The 20,827-nt window shown below is 32.5% G+C and overlaps 1 protein-coding gene and 1 long non-coding RNA gene across 3 annotated transcripts in view; both read right to left on the bottom strand.

Annotated features, from left to right (window-relative positions):
- Positions 1-884: 884 nt before the first annotated feature.
- Positions 885-4,959, bottom strand: LOC134275686 (uncharacterized). 2 transcript variants are annotated; one of them, XR_009993878.1, is made up of 4 exons: positions 4,901-4,958; positions 2,418-2,509; positions 1,240-1,405; positions 885-986 (listed from the first exon to the last, which is right to left on the bottom strand). It is a non-coding gene; the product is annotated as an uncharacterized LOC134275686 (long non-coding RNA). The 2 variants fall into 2 exon arrangements; XR_009993879.1 differs by lacking the exon at positions 2,418-2,509 and having other exon boundaries at positions 4,901-4,959.
- Positions 4,960-7,458: 2,499 nt separating this feature from the next.
- LOC134275697 (uncharacterized) overlaps positions 7,459-20,827 on the bottom strand; it is a 57,779-nt gene continuing 44,410 nt past the window's right edge. The window contains exons 5-9 of the mRNA XM_062757958.1: positions 20,145-20,396; positions 19,719-19,952; positions 15,558-15,670; positions 10,378-11,640; positions 7,459-8,510 (exon numbers count right to left, since the gene is read on the bottom strand). Coding sequence (XP_062613942.1) covers positions 8,484-8,510; positions 10,378-11,640; positions 15,558-15,670; positions 19,719-19,952; positions 20,145-20,396 — 1,889 coding nt within the window. The 3' untranslated portion in view covers positions 7,459-8,483. The remainder of the gene's footprint in view (positions 8,511-10,377; positions 11,641-15,557; positions 15,671-19,718; positions 19,953-20,144; positions 20,397-20,827) is intronic.

Genomic DNA, 20,827 nt, shown 5'->3' with positions numbered 1-20,827 from the left:
AGGTGCGAAAAATTAAGGTTGGGTAACAGGAAACAAGACTATAATTTTTTGGGGCCTGAGTACAGCTGTCTCTCCCTCGGGGCTGAGATATCTCTGTCTCGGCCCATTGTCATGGTGCTGTCTAGCCCTCAAATGTCAAATCATTATTTCTGTTTATTTGTGTGAATTAAGAGTAAAATTCATATTTAAGTAAGAGATTCTATATCAAAAATTTGTCTAGATATGAACACAGATATTGCGAATTCACAGATATAGCGAGGTAACCTTGGATCCCCAGCTATGTAAATTAATGAATTCCTTATACGGATAAAACAAATTATGGTTATTGCAAAGTATTTTCATAGGTCCCATTGACTTTTCTTTAACAGAGTTTTACTATATAAGGTTAACATTTCGACTTTCTACAAGACCTTTCTGAGAACTTCAAACAACCTTAAAGGACATTGAGAAGTTATAAACATTTTCATGATAAAATAAAAACTGTTGCATGAAGAGATTTAATTTTTCAAGATTCATTTTGAGATTCTGAATTACCGCGGTAAATTATAAATTAAAGAGTTATCCTTCTTGGCTGAGAATCCAAGTACCTTAACAGATTTTTAATAAGTCTTGTAAAATTATAAATGCTTGGACCATAAAACAGCTTTATATTATAGGATAAACCAGTTTGTTTGCACTGTTTTCATCGTTTTATTAAGTAAAATTTAACAATATTTTAAAAGATAAATGAATTGTTTGTCCTATATTTAAGGATAGTAGAACAAAATAAGAAGAATAATTGTCAAGTGCCCACTGATGCTGGAGTCCATGCTGTAGAAAAGACATGAAACAGAAGTGAGAAAATGTCGACATCAGTCATCTATGAAGATGGAGATTGCCTAGAGCTATTCTAAAATTTCCGAGGAAAATGGTGTTGTCTGCCTCATCCAATGATCACTCCATTTGCAGACTACCAGGTAATCTTTGATTTTGTCAATACTTTGTGCCTGAAAAAAAATTAATGATAAAACATTTTAAATCATCATAAAGATTTCAGTGCATAAAAAATACTTTTAAATTTGTGCAAAGTGAAATATAAAGATACAATAAAAATTCAGATTGTGCTCATCATATTAATATGAATTGTTTACTTATCAAAAATACATATACTTGGTCAATTCTCATTTTCAGGTCTCAATCTGAAGTATACATAGGAAGAGCAAAATCTTTCTCATTGACATATACAATGTAAACACTTACAACCTGTGATCCAGAAAAATGTCCTGATTGTTTAGTCCAACATAAGATGGATTTCAATTTGACACGTTATTCTGAAAAATTGAGTGAACAGTGCAGGCATGTCTTTGTTTCAATATCTCGACTCTGCATGGTCATCAAAACTTTGGACTCTTGTGATTTATTCATCCTATAAAAACATAATTTTGTAAGCAATAAAAGTATAATCAAATATTCTATGCTTCAGTTATAATTACATTTTTTTTATCAATATGTTTGTTTATTCTTTCAAATGGTGAGATAGTGCAGTATTACAGGTGCTTAGACACAGATTTGCAGTTAATATTTTCTCAAATTTTCTGTAAAATATCACAACTTATATAACAAGAGGCTCATGAGCCACATCACTTATAATTACATGAATAGCTTTGACGATGCAGTTTTTTACCAGATTTCCCCCTTGTTATACCTTTTGTGACCCAACCTAACCCCTGGGGTCATAATTTGAATTTAAAATCTACACTACCCCACAATGATTTTGCATAAGTTTCAGTTTTGCTTGCCTAGTACTGGTAATGCCAAAGAAGAAGATTTTTATAGATTTTTATGCGCCCGAATTTTTTCGGGGCGCATATTGTTTTTGTCCTGTCTGTTTGTCTGTTTATCTGTTTGTCTGTTGTCAACTTTAACCTTCGCCAAAACTTTTGTCATAAGAGTAACAAACTGTAAGAGATAGAGACTAGATAACTGTAAGAGATAGAGACTTCATATTTGGTATGCATACACCTCTAATAAAGTTCTTTCAAATGACATCAAGATCAATGACCTTGTGACCTTGACTGTGAACTATATACTAAAAATAGCTTTTTAGAACTTTGTTGACGCCGGGCGCATAGTGTTTCACAAACACATCTTGTTCTTGTATATTTCAATGTAAAAGTTGGGTTCCCTATTGTAGTCCCACCCTACCCCAAGGGTCATAATTTAAATAATTTAGAATCTACACTACCCCAGGATGCTTCTGCATAAGTTTCAACTTTTCTGGCCAGTGGTTCTTTGGAAGAGGATTACGAATGATGAGGGAAAAATGTAACATGTATTCACATCTGACAGGTGCTGAGCTTCAACAAATCATTCTCAATACATGTATTTAAAAGAGACGGGATATTTTGAAGATCTTGAATATTATATGGTAAACTTACTGCCTTTGTTATGCAAATCATCTTTACTTAAGTCAGGGTTTCTGGTCTGCTTCTCTCCTTATAATGCAGTGGCTAAATCAAGCTTAACATTGCTGAAAGAAGAGAAAGTGTTATAAAAGAGTACAGGACATCAATATCATTACAAACTAAAGTGTTCCAAGGAACACATATGTCACCCGCTTTTAGCTTCTTTAAAGATGTATCTATAAAATCTAAGAGTTGTCAGCTATTTTTATGCTTCTAGCATATACAGAATGCAACCCTCAACTGAATAATTAAGTTGAAATCATCATAAATAGTTATTACTTTACATGTGTTAATAGCAATTGTCACATTGCACGATCCACTTTGTGAGATTCCATCCCAATGTATTTTCATAATATTAAGATATCAGTTTTTGTGGTTTACTGAATATCATATAGGTTAAAAGAACAGTTTTATGAGCTCATAAACATGTATAAAATTAATGTTAATTATCAACATACATCACTCAATATTTAAAAAAGTCTTTAGTTAATTTAAAGTTTCTGGGGTATCTTTGTAAAGTAGGTCAAAGTTCAAGTCAACCAAATACAGTACTAGCAAATAAGGGCAACAATATAAACAAATTTCTTTGATGTACTCAGACTGACCCATCAAAAATAGCCCAACCCAATCATTTTTTCAGCACTTTGAATTTTTGATTTAAAAAAAAATTGTTTTATTTATTAGAAATAGATACTGTTTCCTTTTAAAATTGTGGTATGTGATTTCTGTTGGATGCTTTTAGATTAATAATTTTTTAACAATATATATTTCATCTGTCTTAGATATCCAGTGTGTATTGAAAATATTAATAAATTTCTGTCGAGTCTGGAATTTTTTAATGACACTTTGATATCAATTTGATCAATATTATTAAGCCAAAAAAGATACGTACCTACCCACCTAAGTCCTTGAAAAATGTGTGTCAGGGTACATCAAACAAAAATATTTTAATTATGCTCTACGGTTTTTAAAAACAAGTACTTTAAATGAAAATCTTGGAATTAAGGAAACAGAAATTTTCAAATTAAGTTCACATTTGAGCAGTATAGGACTTTACAGAAAAAACAATGCTGTTGAGGCCTGCCTTCTCCCAACTCAGGATTAGGTTGGTATATAGGTAGATGAGAAAATTATTCTCAGAAAAATTACCAGTAATTATAAATTAATAATGTGTTCTCCAGAATACAAACTAGAGGTACTGTGAGCAATGAGCCCACTAAATGATACCCCCCGCCTCCCATATGGTTATAACTGATGACAAAGTCCATGAGTTGCCATGGCCGGGAAACCCAAAATATGTGTCAGATCAAAAAGTAAAATAGGAGGTGCACAATGGCAATATGTAATAAAGATTCTGTGAAAGTTTCGTTAAATTTCACTCAGTGGTATAGTTGCGGATAAGAGATAGGTACCCTAAAGCGTACCAGACGGACGGACGGAATTAACGATTACTATATACCCTCCCGCTTTTCAAGCGGGGGGTATAAAAAAGTTAATTGCTTCTTGGAGATAAAAAAAAAAAGTTTTGAGTCATTTTAGCCAGTTGGTTGGGACAGGGCAATCAATTTTTTTTTTCGAGATGACCAGACTGAGAATTTGAACTCTGAATATGTGCATGACAGCTAGTATAACCGGGTAATGGAAGATTCCCTTTGATGTTACATGTATATCAATTTTATTTTAAAGTCTGTACTCAGATGAAATAATTCAGCCTATCTTAACTTCTTGTGCTGATCAAACTAATCAGACATGTTATTCTATTTAGTTTTTCTGTTTTCCTTTCATGAATACTACATATATAATTACTTTCTCATTTAAACTGCAAGGTCAAGACAAATCATTATTTTCTGAAACAGTACGTGCATATTCATCTACTTTATGCCTGGTTCTGCTAATTAGTTCATCAATATGAATGCATGTACATAAATGACCATTATAGAACTCAATCCAAAGACTTGATGAAAAATTACATGCACATTTTAATATTATAAAAAGTTTTGAAAAATAATTCCAAAATGTGTCATCTATTGAAAACTGTTTTGATGTCCCCAGGGTGTTGATACTACACATAAATGAAAAAATAAAAATGCACTTTAGATCTCTAGCTTATTATTTATTTGCCAAATGCATGTAGTATGTACATGGAATGTTATAAATTGAAAATGAAAATAGGAATAAAATTTTAAAACTTTAGTTACTAAGTTAACTAGCTGTTATATTCTTTTTGGTATTATTTCATCTAATTGTTTAACCATATTACATTCAGACCGTTACTGAACACGAACGGTTAACCATGAGCACTAACAATAGAACTGTTGTCCTAATGTCAGCAATATCACGCGTTTTGAAATATATTTACATTCTTAGCATTTGTAGACACTTCTTTCTTGTGTGTATATAAGCTAGGAAAACAACAACAGCTGCAAAAAGTACCATAGAATATATAAACAACTTACGTTTTAAACACTGCGCCTGGCAAGCTTGCATCATCATGCCCACAGCCATTATCCACAAGTTGTACTTTGTTAGATTCGGACTATTTTCTCGTAGTTTATAATTAAATTTGTTAAATGCTGTTAAGATTTATTTCAATTCAAAGTAAAAGTTATATTATCGATAAAAGCAATTTAAATTAATTCCTTGAATTTTTAACGATTTTTTGGAAATTTACTTTGCAAAGGACGACTACTCCCTTCGAAAACTGGTTCCCGGCCCCGTAATCTAGACGCTAATGGACGAGTTTACCATGTTAAATCTCCGTAGACTTTGAATTTGCCGCCGTGTGTATACACTGGTTGACCTCGAGGGTTCGGATAAACGGCGGAAGGTTGGAAAAAAAATGATCTATCGATCGGAACTGGGTTGAAAGCCAAGGTATTTATATATTTTGAGATTTTATGCGAAAAGTGCTTACAGTAACTTGGTGGAACAGACTATAACAAAGGCGTAAGCAATACATAGTTATGTGGTTGTTCGAGAGTTGGTGGCGCAAATTAACTGTAGAGTTTACACTAAATTAAGAGAATAATTTTGTTTAGTATGATCATGTCATTCAATTTGTTAATACCATTTGGGCGGAATGACTTCAATCTGTGCATCCATAACTTTTCTTTGCTTTTCCTCTGAGCATCTGTCTATCTTGGTTATGGTCAATCACCCCTACTGTCATGTCCTCTCATTTGTGACCCTCAAGGTTGAAATGTTCCCCGACGGGTTCATTAAGTTTTTTGGTCCTAGTGGTCGAACGGTGGTTATTGACTCTTCTACGGAGATCTCCTGTTTCACCAATATACTATTTGGAGCAAACTTTGCAACTGATGAGATAAATGCAGTTGTCAGGACAAATTCCCTAGTATTTTGTAGCTGCAGTCTGTAACAGGGCTGTTAAAACTGTCTGTGCCAGTGATGTGCTTACAAAGAAGACATCTCCTGTCAGAGCAAGTTTTAAAGCCCCATAAGTAATGGGTTGTCCAGTCAGGTTCTTACTACCACGTTCTTTAGATTCCTAAGGCGTCTGTATGCAGACAATGGGGGTTCCTTAAAGACCTCTGTCATTCGTTTGTTTGAATGGAGAATTGGTAGGTTCTTTTGAAGGATACCGCTAAGGTTCTTAAGGACGGTATGGTATGTGGTTACCAGAGGGACCCTGCTGCTATTGTCTTTTTCCTTGTAGCGTAATAGGTTTTGTCTGTCATGTTCCGCCATCTTATCAATAGCTGTTTGTACGGTCGGGCATTGTAGCCTCTTTTGCATAAGTGGGACTTAAGAAGACCACTTTGCTCCTGATATAAAGCAGGGGACGAACAGATGCGTCAAATTCTGGTGGCTAGACCCTTAGGCACTCCCTTAAAAGTGTGTGGGGGATGACAGCTAGTGGGCATAAGATATTGGTGGGAGTCTGTGGGTTTGGTGTGGAGACTGAATTCGATTTCACCATCAATCAGGGTAGATGTAGTATCTAGGAATACGTTTTTCGAATTAGATACGTCTACTGTAAATTGGATCCACTGATGAAAGGTGTTGGCAATATATATGAAATTTTGTCGATACAATATGCCCTGGTGAGCTTGATATTAAAGTCTAAGACAACTGTGTATTTTTTTTATGAAATAAAGACAATGAATATCGGACTGCCAAAATTAGTGACTTTTAATTTACCAATTAAATTGAAACATATTTAAATAAATACAGAAAACTGAACTAGATAATTTTATTTATATATGATTAAATGTTTATGTTATCACTACACACATTCATAAAAATTGTTTAAATATACGTCAAAAAACATGGAAAAGAAATAATTATTATAATAAGATCATTGTTTTAATGCAACAAATAGCTGGAGTTATAATGTTTTTGCCCGGAATACGGCATATTACTAATGGACTAATAAGAGGAGTGCTGACTTTTACTCTTACACTTGGACAGTGAATGGAAGCTTTCTTTCGATAGAAATATATACCTCAACATATAATTCAACGAAAATAAATAAGTGCACCTAACACCATTTCTATGACCACTAGGAAGGTTTTCTTATCCATTATCAATTCTGTACCTCCGTAGTTGATACAGGTTAAAATGTCCAAGTCCATGTCCAACTGTAAAAGTCAGTTCTTCTCGTAAAAGTCCAAAGCCATGTTTATCATTTGATGAAATCATTTCAAATCTGCTGAGTATGAGTTATTAATATGACTGTATCATCAGTACTATTTTATGAGCAATGATTTTATAAGCTGCTGACAAACTGAGTTTCTTTAATTTTGAGACTGTAAATAATTGAAATAGATGCACGAAAAAACATTTGTTAGCCTAAAATCCTTTTGTCTAGTTACGAGATATATTCATTAAAATCTTGGAGTTTTTTTTTCTTTTGAGACTTTAATTACCCAATATGTGTGTGTCGGAACCTTTTGTCAGACATGAAATGATTTTAGGGTCTACTATGTTGCACAATGAATGTTTCATAGAATTTTATCCCCCCCCCCCGAAAAAAAAATAATTTGACAGGAAAACATATGATTACATGATAACCTTTTTAAAGTCAACACAATAAACGTTGATGTGGAGCTTTATATTCGAAATCAAATTGCAACAAAAAAATTTACATGGTTTAAAAAGATGAGATGATAAAAAATTGAACAAAAATCCTTAGTCTTACATATTAAATGTGAAGTAAAGAGCTCTGATATAGCTATTGAAATGTATATTAAAACAATCTATTAGACCTAAATACACACAATTAATTTTGCCAGCTGAAATATTCAACGTATATCCTATTATCAATAAATTAAAAAAACTGGATTTACCCATTCACAATTTACGACTTAAATACTTCGAGGAGACTTTGATTTTATAATATATTAACTGTACGTTATACATATTAATACATAAAATGTGCTAAATCAGTAGCTAAAAGCTTACATTAAACATTAAAAGTTTATTAATTAAAAGCTAATGGAAACATTAAAAGTTTATCATTTTAACTTTGTATATTTTGTTTTGTGGCATATTGAGTTCTTTAAACTGTCATTAAAAATAGCTGTTTTATCACATAATTCCCGGTAAAACATTTCAAGGAGATAAATTTTTTGACTGATTTTAAACTATTGCAAATAAAAGCAAATAACGTTTCTGAAAACAGAATTCATTTAATTAACATTCTCTTTACTTGTTGAAGAAGCGTAGAAAATATCGGGATAAAACGCACATTGTGCTGATAACAAAGGTCAAATATAAAAGATATGTTCATAAAAAACTGAAATATATATTCTTTGAACAATACATAAACTCCATTATTACTGCAATATCAACCTTGTATCTTCATCAAAGACAAGGCAACGAAGGATCAGATCAGACTATGTTAAGGTTTTCCAGTTTTTCTTGACTATAGGAAATGAATACATGTATGTACAGAAATTTAAATTAGACAGTAACAGTTATGGAAAAATAATAATTGCTGCGCAGAATGCTCAGGGTTTGCCTGAACTTTCCAAGTCCTTAAATTTCAATTCAAAATCTGTTACGTCACTGTTGCGTGTGCTAATTCTTGATATTCTTTTCTGGATCCTACGAAAAAAGTAATGAACGTCATAATAATTGTAAATGAAGCACAGGGTTCTCCATGAGCTGTTTTACTGCGTTGTTCTAGACACAATAAAATTTTCTTCGACACAGTTACGTTTCAAATTTTATGCGAGCAACACATTAAAATTATTTTCGACACATTAGAATCTGTGATTATTAGAAACTCCAAACATATAAATTCTCTCTAACTGAAACTTTAATCAAACAATTCTACTGTCTTTCAATTCTAAGGTAGAGCACCTAATTACTATGGTTTCATCTTGCATAATCAAATATCTCCTAGACTGTTGTCAGACTTTAAGGCCCTTTCACAATTTGCGCACGAACACTTTACAACACTTTGCGATCGGAAAATTTTAGCTTCGCACGAGCTCTCGCGCATACGTTGCACGATGTTTCGCATTCATTGCATGTGTTTTAGTGGTCGCATCAAGTCTCTTCAAAATAGTCAGCATGCACACTATTCAGACGAGACCAAATGCGATCCTAATTATCGCAATTCAACGCACGAAAATTAGTACGAACATCTTACAACGTTTTATGTACTCGTAAGAGTGATGTACGATTTTGAAAGATCGTAAGATGAATCGCAGCTGTCTTTTCGTGTGTTTTGCGACCATGAGACTGTTGCTCAACATGTCTCATGTAATCTTGCAACGTTTTACAATCATTGCTTGATTTATCACCTTCAATCGCCATTCTTTGCAACAGGTATAAATACCCTGTATAATTATAAGCATCTTAACTCTGTCAACTGAAGAGCGTCGGAAACGGGTGGTATATATACCCGGCCCTCTGACTCGCACGAACATTCGTACTATGAAATGCATGAGCGTACAAGTACCGCACGTCCAATCGTATTGTCGCAAGTTCAATCGTCCCATTACCTGATCAGTCGTGCCATCCCATGGCATTATCTTACAACAATCGCTTTCATTCTGCAACAGTTGCATATAGACACAAAAGATATCGCAAGATTTAATGTACAACAGTCGCTTTAAATCGTGCAAATTTCGTACGAACACTTTTTTCATATGCGATTATTTTGGCAACAGTTTACGATCCTAAACAAAATTATTCGGTCGCACGAATATTTTGCCGCATCTGCTCGTGTGCCAATTGTGAAAGGGCCTTTACGCATGTTGGAACAAAGACATATATTTTATTTTCACACTTCCATGTAACGGGTATTTGGTAGTTGTATTTTAATACATTGTATTAATATAAAAATATATTTAAATACATGTATGCTTTTTCTTAGAGCCATGGCTCTAAACATAACATTGTACCGAATTCATTTAATTGATGTTAATAAATTGCTTAAAATTTTGAACATTTTCAAGGAAGTCTTAAAAGTAGTTTACTATTCTGATTTTTTTTTTGTTATTTGGTAGCTTGATCACGAAATTTGACATATATAATCACGGAAGATATATTTTCCAAATTGTTAAGTACATATTGTAGTTCAACAGTATCAACCAGAATTCCCTCTGCTTTTCTGAACATGTGCTTTTACTTTTAGCAATATGTACGACCATGCCACCTGTGTATAGAATTATAGATTTTTGATGTATGTATTCCTTTGTAATTAAAATGAATAGTGATTTAGTTGAGAATTGAATCGCGTAAATACAGCAAAATTGTAGTATTTCGCGCAGACTCTGCAACACAGTAAAATTTAAAAATGAGAACCCTGAAGCATCAAAAAATATTTTCGAAATGAAACCAACGATAATAAATAAAAAAAAATAAACACGACATCAGTTATTCAAAAACAGCAATAAATTCATTCTGATAAAATTTCTAATAATTATTCTTTTTTTAAAATTTAATTTCGTAAATTGCTTACCGTGTACCAATAATACAACAATTCATCACGAACTATTTTATGTCTCTCATGCTTTGTTGGAGGTATATAGTTTGGACAAATTATTTCATTGGTTTCCAGCTCTGCTACTGTTCTTTCGCTTAAGAAACAGTACTCATCCTCATCTGTGATGGTTATATCTCTACATGGGTATCCGACTTTATACAAGACTTGGTGATGGAATGTGGTGGTTATGTCTTTAATCATATTTTCTATGTGAACTCTGATTTCTTTGGTTTTTTCACTTCTTAGCTGGATTGTATCATCTGGAGTAAATACTTGCAACTGAATGGAGGACTTGTTAACCGCAATAGCAATTCTTTGGTGACCACCTTTGCTTTTGTAAAAAGCAACATTTTTACAGAGTAGGTCATCACGTAAGGGTTCCCACACAGAGAAGCACAAAGCTACAAGTCTAAAGAAAAAGAAGTGTGGGATGAAAGTTTTGAAAGAAAAAACCAAAACAGGGGTTTTGTTGACGTTGTCCATAACCTTTCTATGTTCAATTGAAAATTCAGTCCTATTAATACTAGGAATGTAGTACACATGCTCTACTAGTAGTGGGTCGTTCATCTTCCCTTCCTGTGTCTGTATTGTGGCCAGTATGCCAAGCTTTTCCATATACTGTATAATGATACTTTTATGAAATACATACAAAGAGCTTTGCTCACTCAATAACTCAGCAAGTGTTGAATCAGTAATTTTCCCAGTGCTCATAAAAGTCTTCCATTCTTCAACACTTTTGCAAAATGAACGAGCATGAGTAGGATCTGTTATTATATTTTTAAAGGCATCTACAAACCACTGGACATCTACTATGATACTTTCTTTTAGATTCTTTTCAGCAAAGTATATTATTAGTCCTATCTCTTTAAAATATCTAAGCATATCCTCCTTCTCAATTTCACGTAAGGAATCTAATTCAGATATGTTCTGTAGTTCACTTCTACTCAAAATTCTTTTTTCTTTGTTTTTCTGTACAAAATCTTCAAATATGGTCCAATTAACTGGAATTTGTTCACCCCAGTGGGCAAGGCGGCTTGCAGTCTTAACAATACATTTCCTGACATTTTCAATTACCTCCAGCTGGTCTTCATTTAATTTTTTCGGTGGACATTGAATTTCAAAGTAACGTTCCTTCGAAATGTTATCTTTTAGTAAGTGTTGTCCTGGTAAACACTCCTCCAATTTGTCATAGAAGGTAAAATCTTCAATTTGAGCATTGTGTGTTTCTACTTTCTCGAACTGTAAAAATTAAATGGAACTTCATTTTTTTACATTAACACTTGCTACTGAGGAAAAGAATATATTAATTCTTTTTTCTACCTGTCTTTAAATAATGAGGGGGTTATAATGAATTTCAATTTATTTTTTTAGTCATTACATAAATGATGTACTATATGTTACACAAGGTACATGTACATGTATGTATTTATAAAAAACATGTAAAATTTGCATTATACTTCAAAATTCATTTTTTTTCTTTATTTTGATTTCGCTACTTTAGTTTTAATGATGTAATGTCTGTGCGTAACTGCAACTTTGAATGTTACTCTTGAACAATGCCTATCTGAGGTGTCTAGAAAGCTTGAAGGGTATCCTACATCTTCAACCTGTCGAAATTTAAAGAATTCGACTGAGATGTCGTTAGTAACTTGTTTCTGACGTAAGGATGTTCTTTGTCAAAGTGACCTCATTGTTCACACTTTACACACGTTTACTTGGGCGACTTTTTTCAGATCTAACTCCTACACTATCGCTACTGTTTAAACTGCATTTTTTTCTGACTTGAGGATTTTAAAACTTTGAGGATTCTTGAATGTTAGTTTTCATTTCCCTTGTCTCGTCTTCTAACCTTTTGACTCTTGATACTAGATTCGACACTTCTGTTTCTTTTGTGTACATGTATTGAGTTAAAGTTTGTTTCGTGTTGTAAATAACATTAATTTTGATATCTTTCTCTTCATCTTCCTCACTCTCGCTCTTTGAACTCTCGAACGCCCCCTATTTTGTTTCAGACTTTTGATTTGTGATGACACTTTCTATGTTTTGTGTTGCAATGTCTTATGTGGGTGGATCTTTCTTTATTGCAGTGAGAGCAGCTTGTTTGTTTGTACATCCCCTTAGAAATGCATCTAATGCTACAGTTTGCTGACCACTTTTAGGTGTGTCAAGATGTCCTTCTTTTGTCATGTCTAAGACTTTGTCTGTGGCAAGTCAAACGTTGCAACATTTGTACTGTAAAATTTTCCTTTTGAATTGTATCATTTTTATTTGTATTCTATAATTTTCAATTTGCATTGTTTAATTTTTCATTTGTATTGTATAATTTGTATTTGTATTCTATAATTTTCCATTTATAAAGTATAATTTTTCATTTGTATTGTATAATTTTCATTTGCATTGTATATTTTTCATTTATATTGTAAAAAAATAAATTCAAAAAAATCATTTTTATTGTATGATTTTTATTTGTATTCTATATTTTCCATTTGTTTTGTATAATTTTTTGATTTGCATTGTATACGAGGGAATGTTTGTGTTTATTTTGATTTGTTTCGAAGGATTTCATTGGTCTAAACTAATCATATATCGGGTTTGGTAATACCTGAGATATATGTTCGGGATGTTTACATATGTTATCCAGTCTAAGCATAAACTTGCTGACCTATTTGATCCTCGATATACAGCAACTAACCAGTTATTTAAAGGGCTGCGCTCATAACAGTCAATATATCTGCACTCTGTCGCAAAGGTGTCGGAACGGAGGGGGGCTAGAGGGGACACAACTTTTTATTTTAAAAGCAGACATTATAAAGGCATTGGAAATTGGGATTTACCTTTTTTGGTTGGTTTAGCCCCCCTCCCTTAATTACGATTATACCCCCCTCCTCACTTTCAATTTGCTTCTGAAGTACGCCCATACTGTGATCTGTTTTTATTTCACCGAGACTGAAAACAAAACAGACCACTGCATGGGCGTCGAAAGCAAAATGAAAGTGGGGGGAGGGGTAATCGAAAGTGTGAGTGTGTGTGTGTTTGGGGGGAGTAAACCGACCAAGAAAGGTACTATGAAAAGGCACTCTCACAGGCCTCAGAACCGTGGGGGGGGGGGGTTCGTAACAAACCAAAATAAACAATCCCTTGGATGCAATGCAAATGAAAAAATTATAAAATACAGAAATATACAAAAACATAGAATACAAATAAAAAATTATACAATACAGATGATTTTTTTACAATATAATTGAAAATTATACAATGCAAATGGAAAATATAGAATACAATAGAAAATTTTACAATTCAAATGGAAAATTATACAATAAAAATAAAAATTATACAATACATATGGAAAACTATACAATACATATGGAAAATTATGCATCACAAATAAAAATTATACAATACCAATGAAAAAAAAAATACAAATGGAAAAGATCGAATATTGCAACGTTTGACTTGCCATATTTGTCCTCAAATTCTTATACTGACTCCTCATGACTGTTTAATGTATTGACGTTTTTTCTAATGATATGAGGGAGGTCTTCCTTTCCAAATCCGTTATCCATCTGGGAGAGAAGTTTTATTTATTCTTTCCATCAGATGTTGACAGTTTTGGTTGACTGGTATTAAGGTTCACATATGATGATTTCCTGTTAATTTCCAGTGGGGCTAATTTGTCTTCTTCTCTGCTGAGTTTCATTTTCAACTTGCTTGGTTTTATTTTCTAAATTTTTTAGTTTATTTGACCATCTGCCAAAGGTCTTTGTTCCATCACCACAAGTTCTTTGTTCTTTCCTGCCATTTTCTCACTAATTGTGTTTTCAAAGTCTGCTTTTGTGTTTTCTAACTGTTTTAAATTATTTTTGTAAATTTTGCATTTGTTCACAATATTCAGATCTTAATGCATTCTCCAAAAAAAATCTTATTTGTTGTTGGCGAGCAGTTTTCCCTTTTGTTAACCTAACTATTTATGATTGTAATTTTGCAAGTTGAGTTCCTACAGAGAATGTCACTTTGCCCTCTCTTATTCCGATATTAAGCCCTGTCCCTTATTCTCCTAAGTTTGGGATTGATTTTAATTTCCCTAAGTTGGCATTGTTTACGTCTACAGGGTTTTCATTAGATGTCATTTGGTTGTTGTTCTATTTTATTTAGAAAATAAAGGAAGAAAAAACAGACGTGTTGTTGATTAACTAAAAGAAAGTCCGATAAAAAATAAAGAGTGAAATGTCTATGATCGCTTTCAGACAATCCGACAACGAATCAAATTTAATTGAAAAAAAAATGAGAAGATAGTTAGGAAATGATGTAAACCGCTATTGAATTATTTTTTGAAAAGGAATTTGATTTGACAAAATATTGAAAATAAACAAAGGGAAAATGGCGCGAAATATAAACAATCGATCGAAAGATCCTACCAGCGACTCCAATGTTATGAAGTGCTTAAGATATTCAACATAATAAATAAATAAAAAATTATATAAAGACTTGCAAGGGTGAGGGATAACGTCAGTTACAACCCACTTGAGCTGTGGACCTCAAACGGGACATGTGTGGATAAACTTTTAAGGGTGAATAATTTAATTTCACCTGTATTAAGCAATTTCATTGGCTGAATCATTCAAAGGAACATATGATATTTTGGATAACATAACTTGCCTACGTCACAATGAGTTACGTCAAAAACGTATTACTCAGCTTGACGTTACTTTTAAAATAATGCTCAATTTGAAGTCTTTTTCGATTCGTGGTTCAGAAAGCGTAAACTGCCCCAAGTTATGTTATATCGGATAACATAAGTTGAAATTAGCTTCATTCCTTAAATACACAACACTTGTTGTATTTAAAAAATAGTAAACCGAACCCGACCTTTTTGTATACGAAATGTGTTATTTACGCAATACTACCCTCATAGTTTGTAAAAAGTGACGTGCATGTTTTAGTTGAAGATAAAATGCATTTAATATGAAGTATAATATAAACTTTCATACGAGAGAGACAACACTTATAATAGAATTAGACAGAAATGAATTATACATAGTATCTATATAATAAAAATGTATTTGTTTTAAAGCACACTGTTTGTCAAAAGAAAACGCTAACAATTAAACATGAATAAAACAGATATTTCATTATAAGAGTATCAACATTTTTTGTACCTGTATACAGTCAAGGTGAGATGCAATAACAATAATTGGGTTGGCCTTTGTTTTCAGTCTGTTTCCATCCCCGCAATACGTTTTTATTGACCGTAGCCAGAAAAGGAAGTAATCTTACAATGAGGAAAAAAACTTCTTCAGCACTTTTATAAGAAATCTTATACATAGGTATAAATAAAATACAAACAAGGAAAATGCAGATTATTGTTAAGGGCGCGATTGCACGCCGTCACGAGACCAAAATAAAATATAAAATAAATAATATTTCCCAAGAACACTAGTCTGAAGTGGTGTATTAAGGGTTAAAACATTATTTACCTTGACAATTAAATAGATTTCTTCATTGTAAATATATGAAGAGGCAATAAATAAGCATTTTATTCATTTTGTTTTAATTTTGATCGGAATCATTTTAATTTGGATCGGGTTAGGTCCAAATATTAAAAAAAATTAATTTCTCTAAAATTTCTCGATTTCGTTTCATTAATTCTTAAAATATGATTGACAAACAAGTTGTCCTCAGTTGTGACTAGTTTCATGATGTTTTTAACAAAAGGTTTAAAAAATATTCAGAAATAATGTGTTTTATTTTCATAAATATTTTTTATAGAAAAAATTAAAAAGTCTAACCAGCCTTTCATTATAAATTTCATTAGATTTTCACTTCTAATTAGAATGAATTAGAGATTCATTTACAGCAAACTTTTAACTCGAAAACAACTTTTTGGATATAATTTCTTTTTCATTTGATAAAAAATCATATAAAATAACTAAGAGCTAATATCGGCCTTTCAATGCTGAACCCATTGTTTAAAAAGGACTCAAAGATCTATAAAATAAAAAGTTTGTGTGGCATTCCACCTTAAGGAATAACTGTCGAGTATTTTGATTTCACGATGTGATCAACGATTGACTTGTTTTATAATTTCCGTAATTGCCGAAGGCGTTTATGCATAAAATTATCAGGCAAACCAATCGATTGATCGTCGTCATGAAATCGACACATCTGACAATTATTCCTTACTTTTACATGATCGTGATCCCACCAATCCACCCACCAGAAGCACCGCTTCTTGTCTCTATTTTTCCGGTCCTGCACCTGATTTTTAACCGTGCCTATTGAGTACATTTATGTAGAAATAAAGTACAATTTCTATCTGTAATTTCTATCGACATTGGAAATATAAATATTGTTACATGTATATATAATATCCCACTTTATAAATCGTTTGATCCCATGCAACCATATTCATTGACTTAGTACAAGTTATTGTTACTTATTTACTGTGCAACAATGGACAACTTTTGGACAATTTGAAATCCCAAGATTTTACCAAACTCCAGAGTAAAAGAATCTGGACTTTTCAATATTATACACAACCATGTCCCACGATAATAGTATATTACTTCATACACTATGTTTGTAAGGGAAGTTGCCGATAGAAAAAATAAAGTATTCACTTTTTTCATAGGGCTTGGCTTTTTTAATTCAAATAACGTCTTTTTTAAGTAGAATACTGTATAAAGGGTTATTTTCGCCCCGTGTTATTTTCGCCCTTACACATTTGCCCCGATTATAATTCCCCCAGTCACAATTTTGTTTAAGAATTTATACTGTGTTCCTCGATTTCGGCCCTTTTAAATTTGCCCACTTGTGACAAGGGGCGAAAGGAGCGAAAATAAAACGGGGGCAAAAATTTCCCTATATACAGTGTCCAGATGTGTCAGACTCACATAAAGAAAAATATTTGAAATATGAAGTTTCCTTTACATTTTGTACGCCTGTGTCATTAATTTTGACCTTTCTGTACAAATCAAAAGGTAACCAAGCACTGACGAACATTTGAATATAAACTGTAATTTTGTGGAAAACAAGTTTTTCTGTTTTGATTTGTAAACAACGTGCGCTGATTTAATCTTTTCTTCTTGATTCCATTTTCGTCCCTTCCCCTTTTCTCCGTCAACAGAAAGCAAATAATAGAACTTAGAAATGCATGGCTTTATAATGAAATCTACGAATCATTTAGCAGATCTAGATATAAGTACATTTCAAAACAATCTTAGTTTTATCGAGAAAAAAAACAATAAATGTAAAACATAGAATTAAACATATCTTCTTAATTTTAGCCTCTTTATTTGCTGAATTTTACCTTATATTTTTGAATTAATATCAGCATATTATCGAGGTTTATATCATATTATATCGAGGTAAATAATCAACCAACAGAGGGTGAGGGGTAATCTGATCTCAACAAACTCTATAAATCAAATTAATCTGTAAGGTATGATGTATAAATTTTCGTGGATAAATTGTAAACGTTATTGGCTTTGAGGGTTGTCCTAGAAAAAAGCAAGCATTTTCAATATTTGCTGGTATACGAGATAATCAACATTTGTAACACAATTCACAGAAATTTCAAAGAAATACATGCATCTACATAAATCTATTTTTTTTTATCTTTGATCAAAAAAGAATTCAAACTAGCTGTCGCGCAGGTATGTTAAGGAAGCATTTATGTCATTTTCCGGGAAAATTAGACTTTTTGAAAAAAAAATAGGTTTTATAATTTACCAAAACCGATGATAAATGTAAACTATTATTATTTATTGCATAAAGATAAAAGAGTGTCTAACGCAGCAATGTGCACCACCACCACGGCATCACGTGACTTCTATGAAAGGGACATTTTCCTTAATAAAAAAGCTAACAGAACAACAATTCCTTGGAATTAAATAATTTCCAATCAAAAATAAAATTGTTCGCATAGCTAGCGGCGATCTCAAAGTATGACGTCCAGCTCTAGACATTTTTTGTCATTTTTGTAGGTCTATTAAACACTTCTCTTATCCCCTATGAACAAGTGTCAAACCCCGCTCCACACAGTATTACATGTAAGTGATAAGTTTGCGCATTATCTTCCCACGTCGCCGATTTCGACAATATCTAACCAATAGTGTTTGTGCGAATAACGTCATAATTTTCTTTTTTATAATGTCAGAGTATTTTTCCCCGTGCAAGAACAAATATAGAACATACAGTTTCTAAGGATTTAATTTTTAATTCATTATATTTCCCTATATAGTAGGATAAAGAAGAAAACACCGCTGTCAGTGCAAAATTTGAAAGTCAAGAAAGTCAAGAAATTACCATGCGACGTCCACCGTTATCTTTTTAACACCCTTTAAAATTAATGTTGTATCTAACTGCATATCACGTCACAGATTTTAATTATTTAGCTAAAATTAAGAAATCTTAATTCCCCAAATTTGTGCAAAAATTTATACTTTTGGTCCAGTAATATGTTAAAAAGTTCGCTCTTTTTTTCTCCGGGACAACACTCGTATTATCAATGTTAGGTTTATAGCACCATTGCAAGAAGTCAACCGGTAAAAAAGAAACGTCGCTATTGTGAAATGAAATAAGACTTCTCTGACGTAGACCGACATTGCCCCCTTAAAAATATCAATTCTTAGGTTCTTTGGCCGATACAAAAACTTTGTTAGCAAATACAATTTCTTGTAAAGTCAAATGCTGACACTGTTTTCCATTATTTATACAAAAATTGACCACCGAATTTAGTTATTTCCTGATCACGACAATGATCACACAGCGTTTTATTTCTGGAACAACCCTCGTATAAACAATTTTAGGCCTACATCACAATTGCAAGGCGTCAACAGGTAAAAAAAGAAACGTTGCTTTTGTGATGTTTAATAACTCTCCCCTGACGTTGAAGGATATAGCCCCCTTCTCCTTAAAACCATGATTTCTTAAGTTCTTTGGCCGATACAATGACCTTGTCAGCAAGTACAATTTATCATTAAATTAAAATGCTGACTGTAATTATTTTTACTAAGTGTTTTTTTTTTCATATTTATTCATAAAATTGACGAGCCGATCACGACAATGATATTACAGCAGGTATGAACGGTCACCAGGGGATGCTTACTTCTCCATGGCACCTTGTCCCACCTATGAAGTTTTACAGGTCTGTGTTTTCTCTGCTCCTATTTCATATCGTTTAACGGACTATTGATCTTGAATACTGTTCGTTATCTCCGTGTGTTTCATTCATTAAACTGCAGAACAAAAATGATATTCAATAACAAATCTTTAAAAACGGTATTTTTTCTCTTTATAGAGGCGTGCTTAGAAATTACCTTTGTATGTCCAGCCATGAAATAAAGATCCTATTGGGTTGTGTCGATCAGTGTCTTGTGTGTGAACTACTTCATCCAGTCTCTTAGACATGTCCATAACAACCAGATAAAAAGCTCTTCTTGAGAGGTAAATCTGATGACAGGCGTAATACGCTACTTGACCGGCGAAGTCCGTCATGCTTATAATCTGTTTGCCTTGACTTTTAATGAAATCAAATTCATCCTTTTTGGTATCTGTTTAAAATAAAACAAATGTATATCCAAGAAAATTAATTCCAAATAAAGAACTCTAGAATTTCCTTTCCGATTGTAAAATCAAATCATATTAAAATACATGACTGTAATTATAAAAGTGTAATTTTTCAGTTTATATAAATATGATAAATAAGTATAATTATCTTTTTAATAAAATATTTCGTAAATCACCTATCAATGTGCCATCTTTTATTTCAAAGAGATCTTCGTGGATTTCAAGACCAACAGTCGTCTCAGTTGAACTATGACAATCGTGTGTTTGTTTTCTTTGAAGCTGTCTAAGAAGAGTTGTTTTTCCTGCGCCAGCACAGCCCACTATCATTCCCCTGGCTCTGTACATGGATTTTCTTCCTTTCTTGGATAGTTCGATATATCTTTTTCTGGCATCTATGTCCCATCCCAGTACCTCTTCTGTTATTTTTACTGAAAATGACGCTTTGTATTTTATAGTCTATAGATAGTTCCTATATAAACTATAAGAAAACTAATAGTTCATTACCGTCTTTTTTGAACACAGTATACAGTGTTTAGCATTTTACGGTATTTGGACTGTGCAGTCTTCCTCTCTTATGTGACTGGATATAAATCAATCTATTAAAATTTTTTCTATTAGGTTATTTCATTGGTTAAAAAATTAATTATTAAAAATTAATTAATTCTAAATACCATGCTTTTTACATAGAAAATACCAAAAAAAAAACTTTTTATGCTTTCGTTGAAACAGATTGATCATTTTTGTATGCAAGATTTATTGCACAAACATTTTCCTTTGTTTTGCACCGTCTTTCTCATATCAGAAGGACTCGGCAAACTATCTTAATGACGAAATCTTCCAAGGTTTGCCCAATAATTGC

The sequence above is a fragment of the Saccostrea cucullata genome, unplaced genomic scaffold (assembly GCF_032062105.1).
Source record: "Saccostrea cucullata isolate Sc308-1 unplaced genomic scaffold, CSIRO_AGI_Scuc_v1 ctg1005, whole genome shotgun sequence".
Classification (NCBI taxonomy): domain Eukaryota; kingdom Metazoa; phylum Mollusca; class Bivalvia; order Ostreida; family Ostreidae; genus Saccostrea; species Saccostrea cuccullata.
Note: the sequence above shows the minus strand (reverse complement) of the source record. Positions and strands in the feature narration are given on the sequence as shown.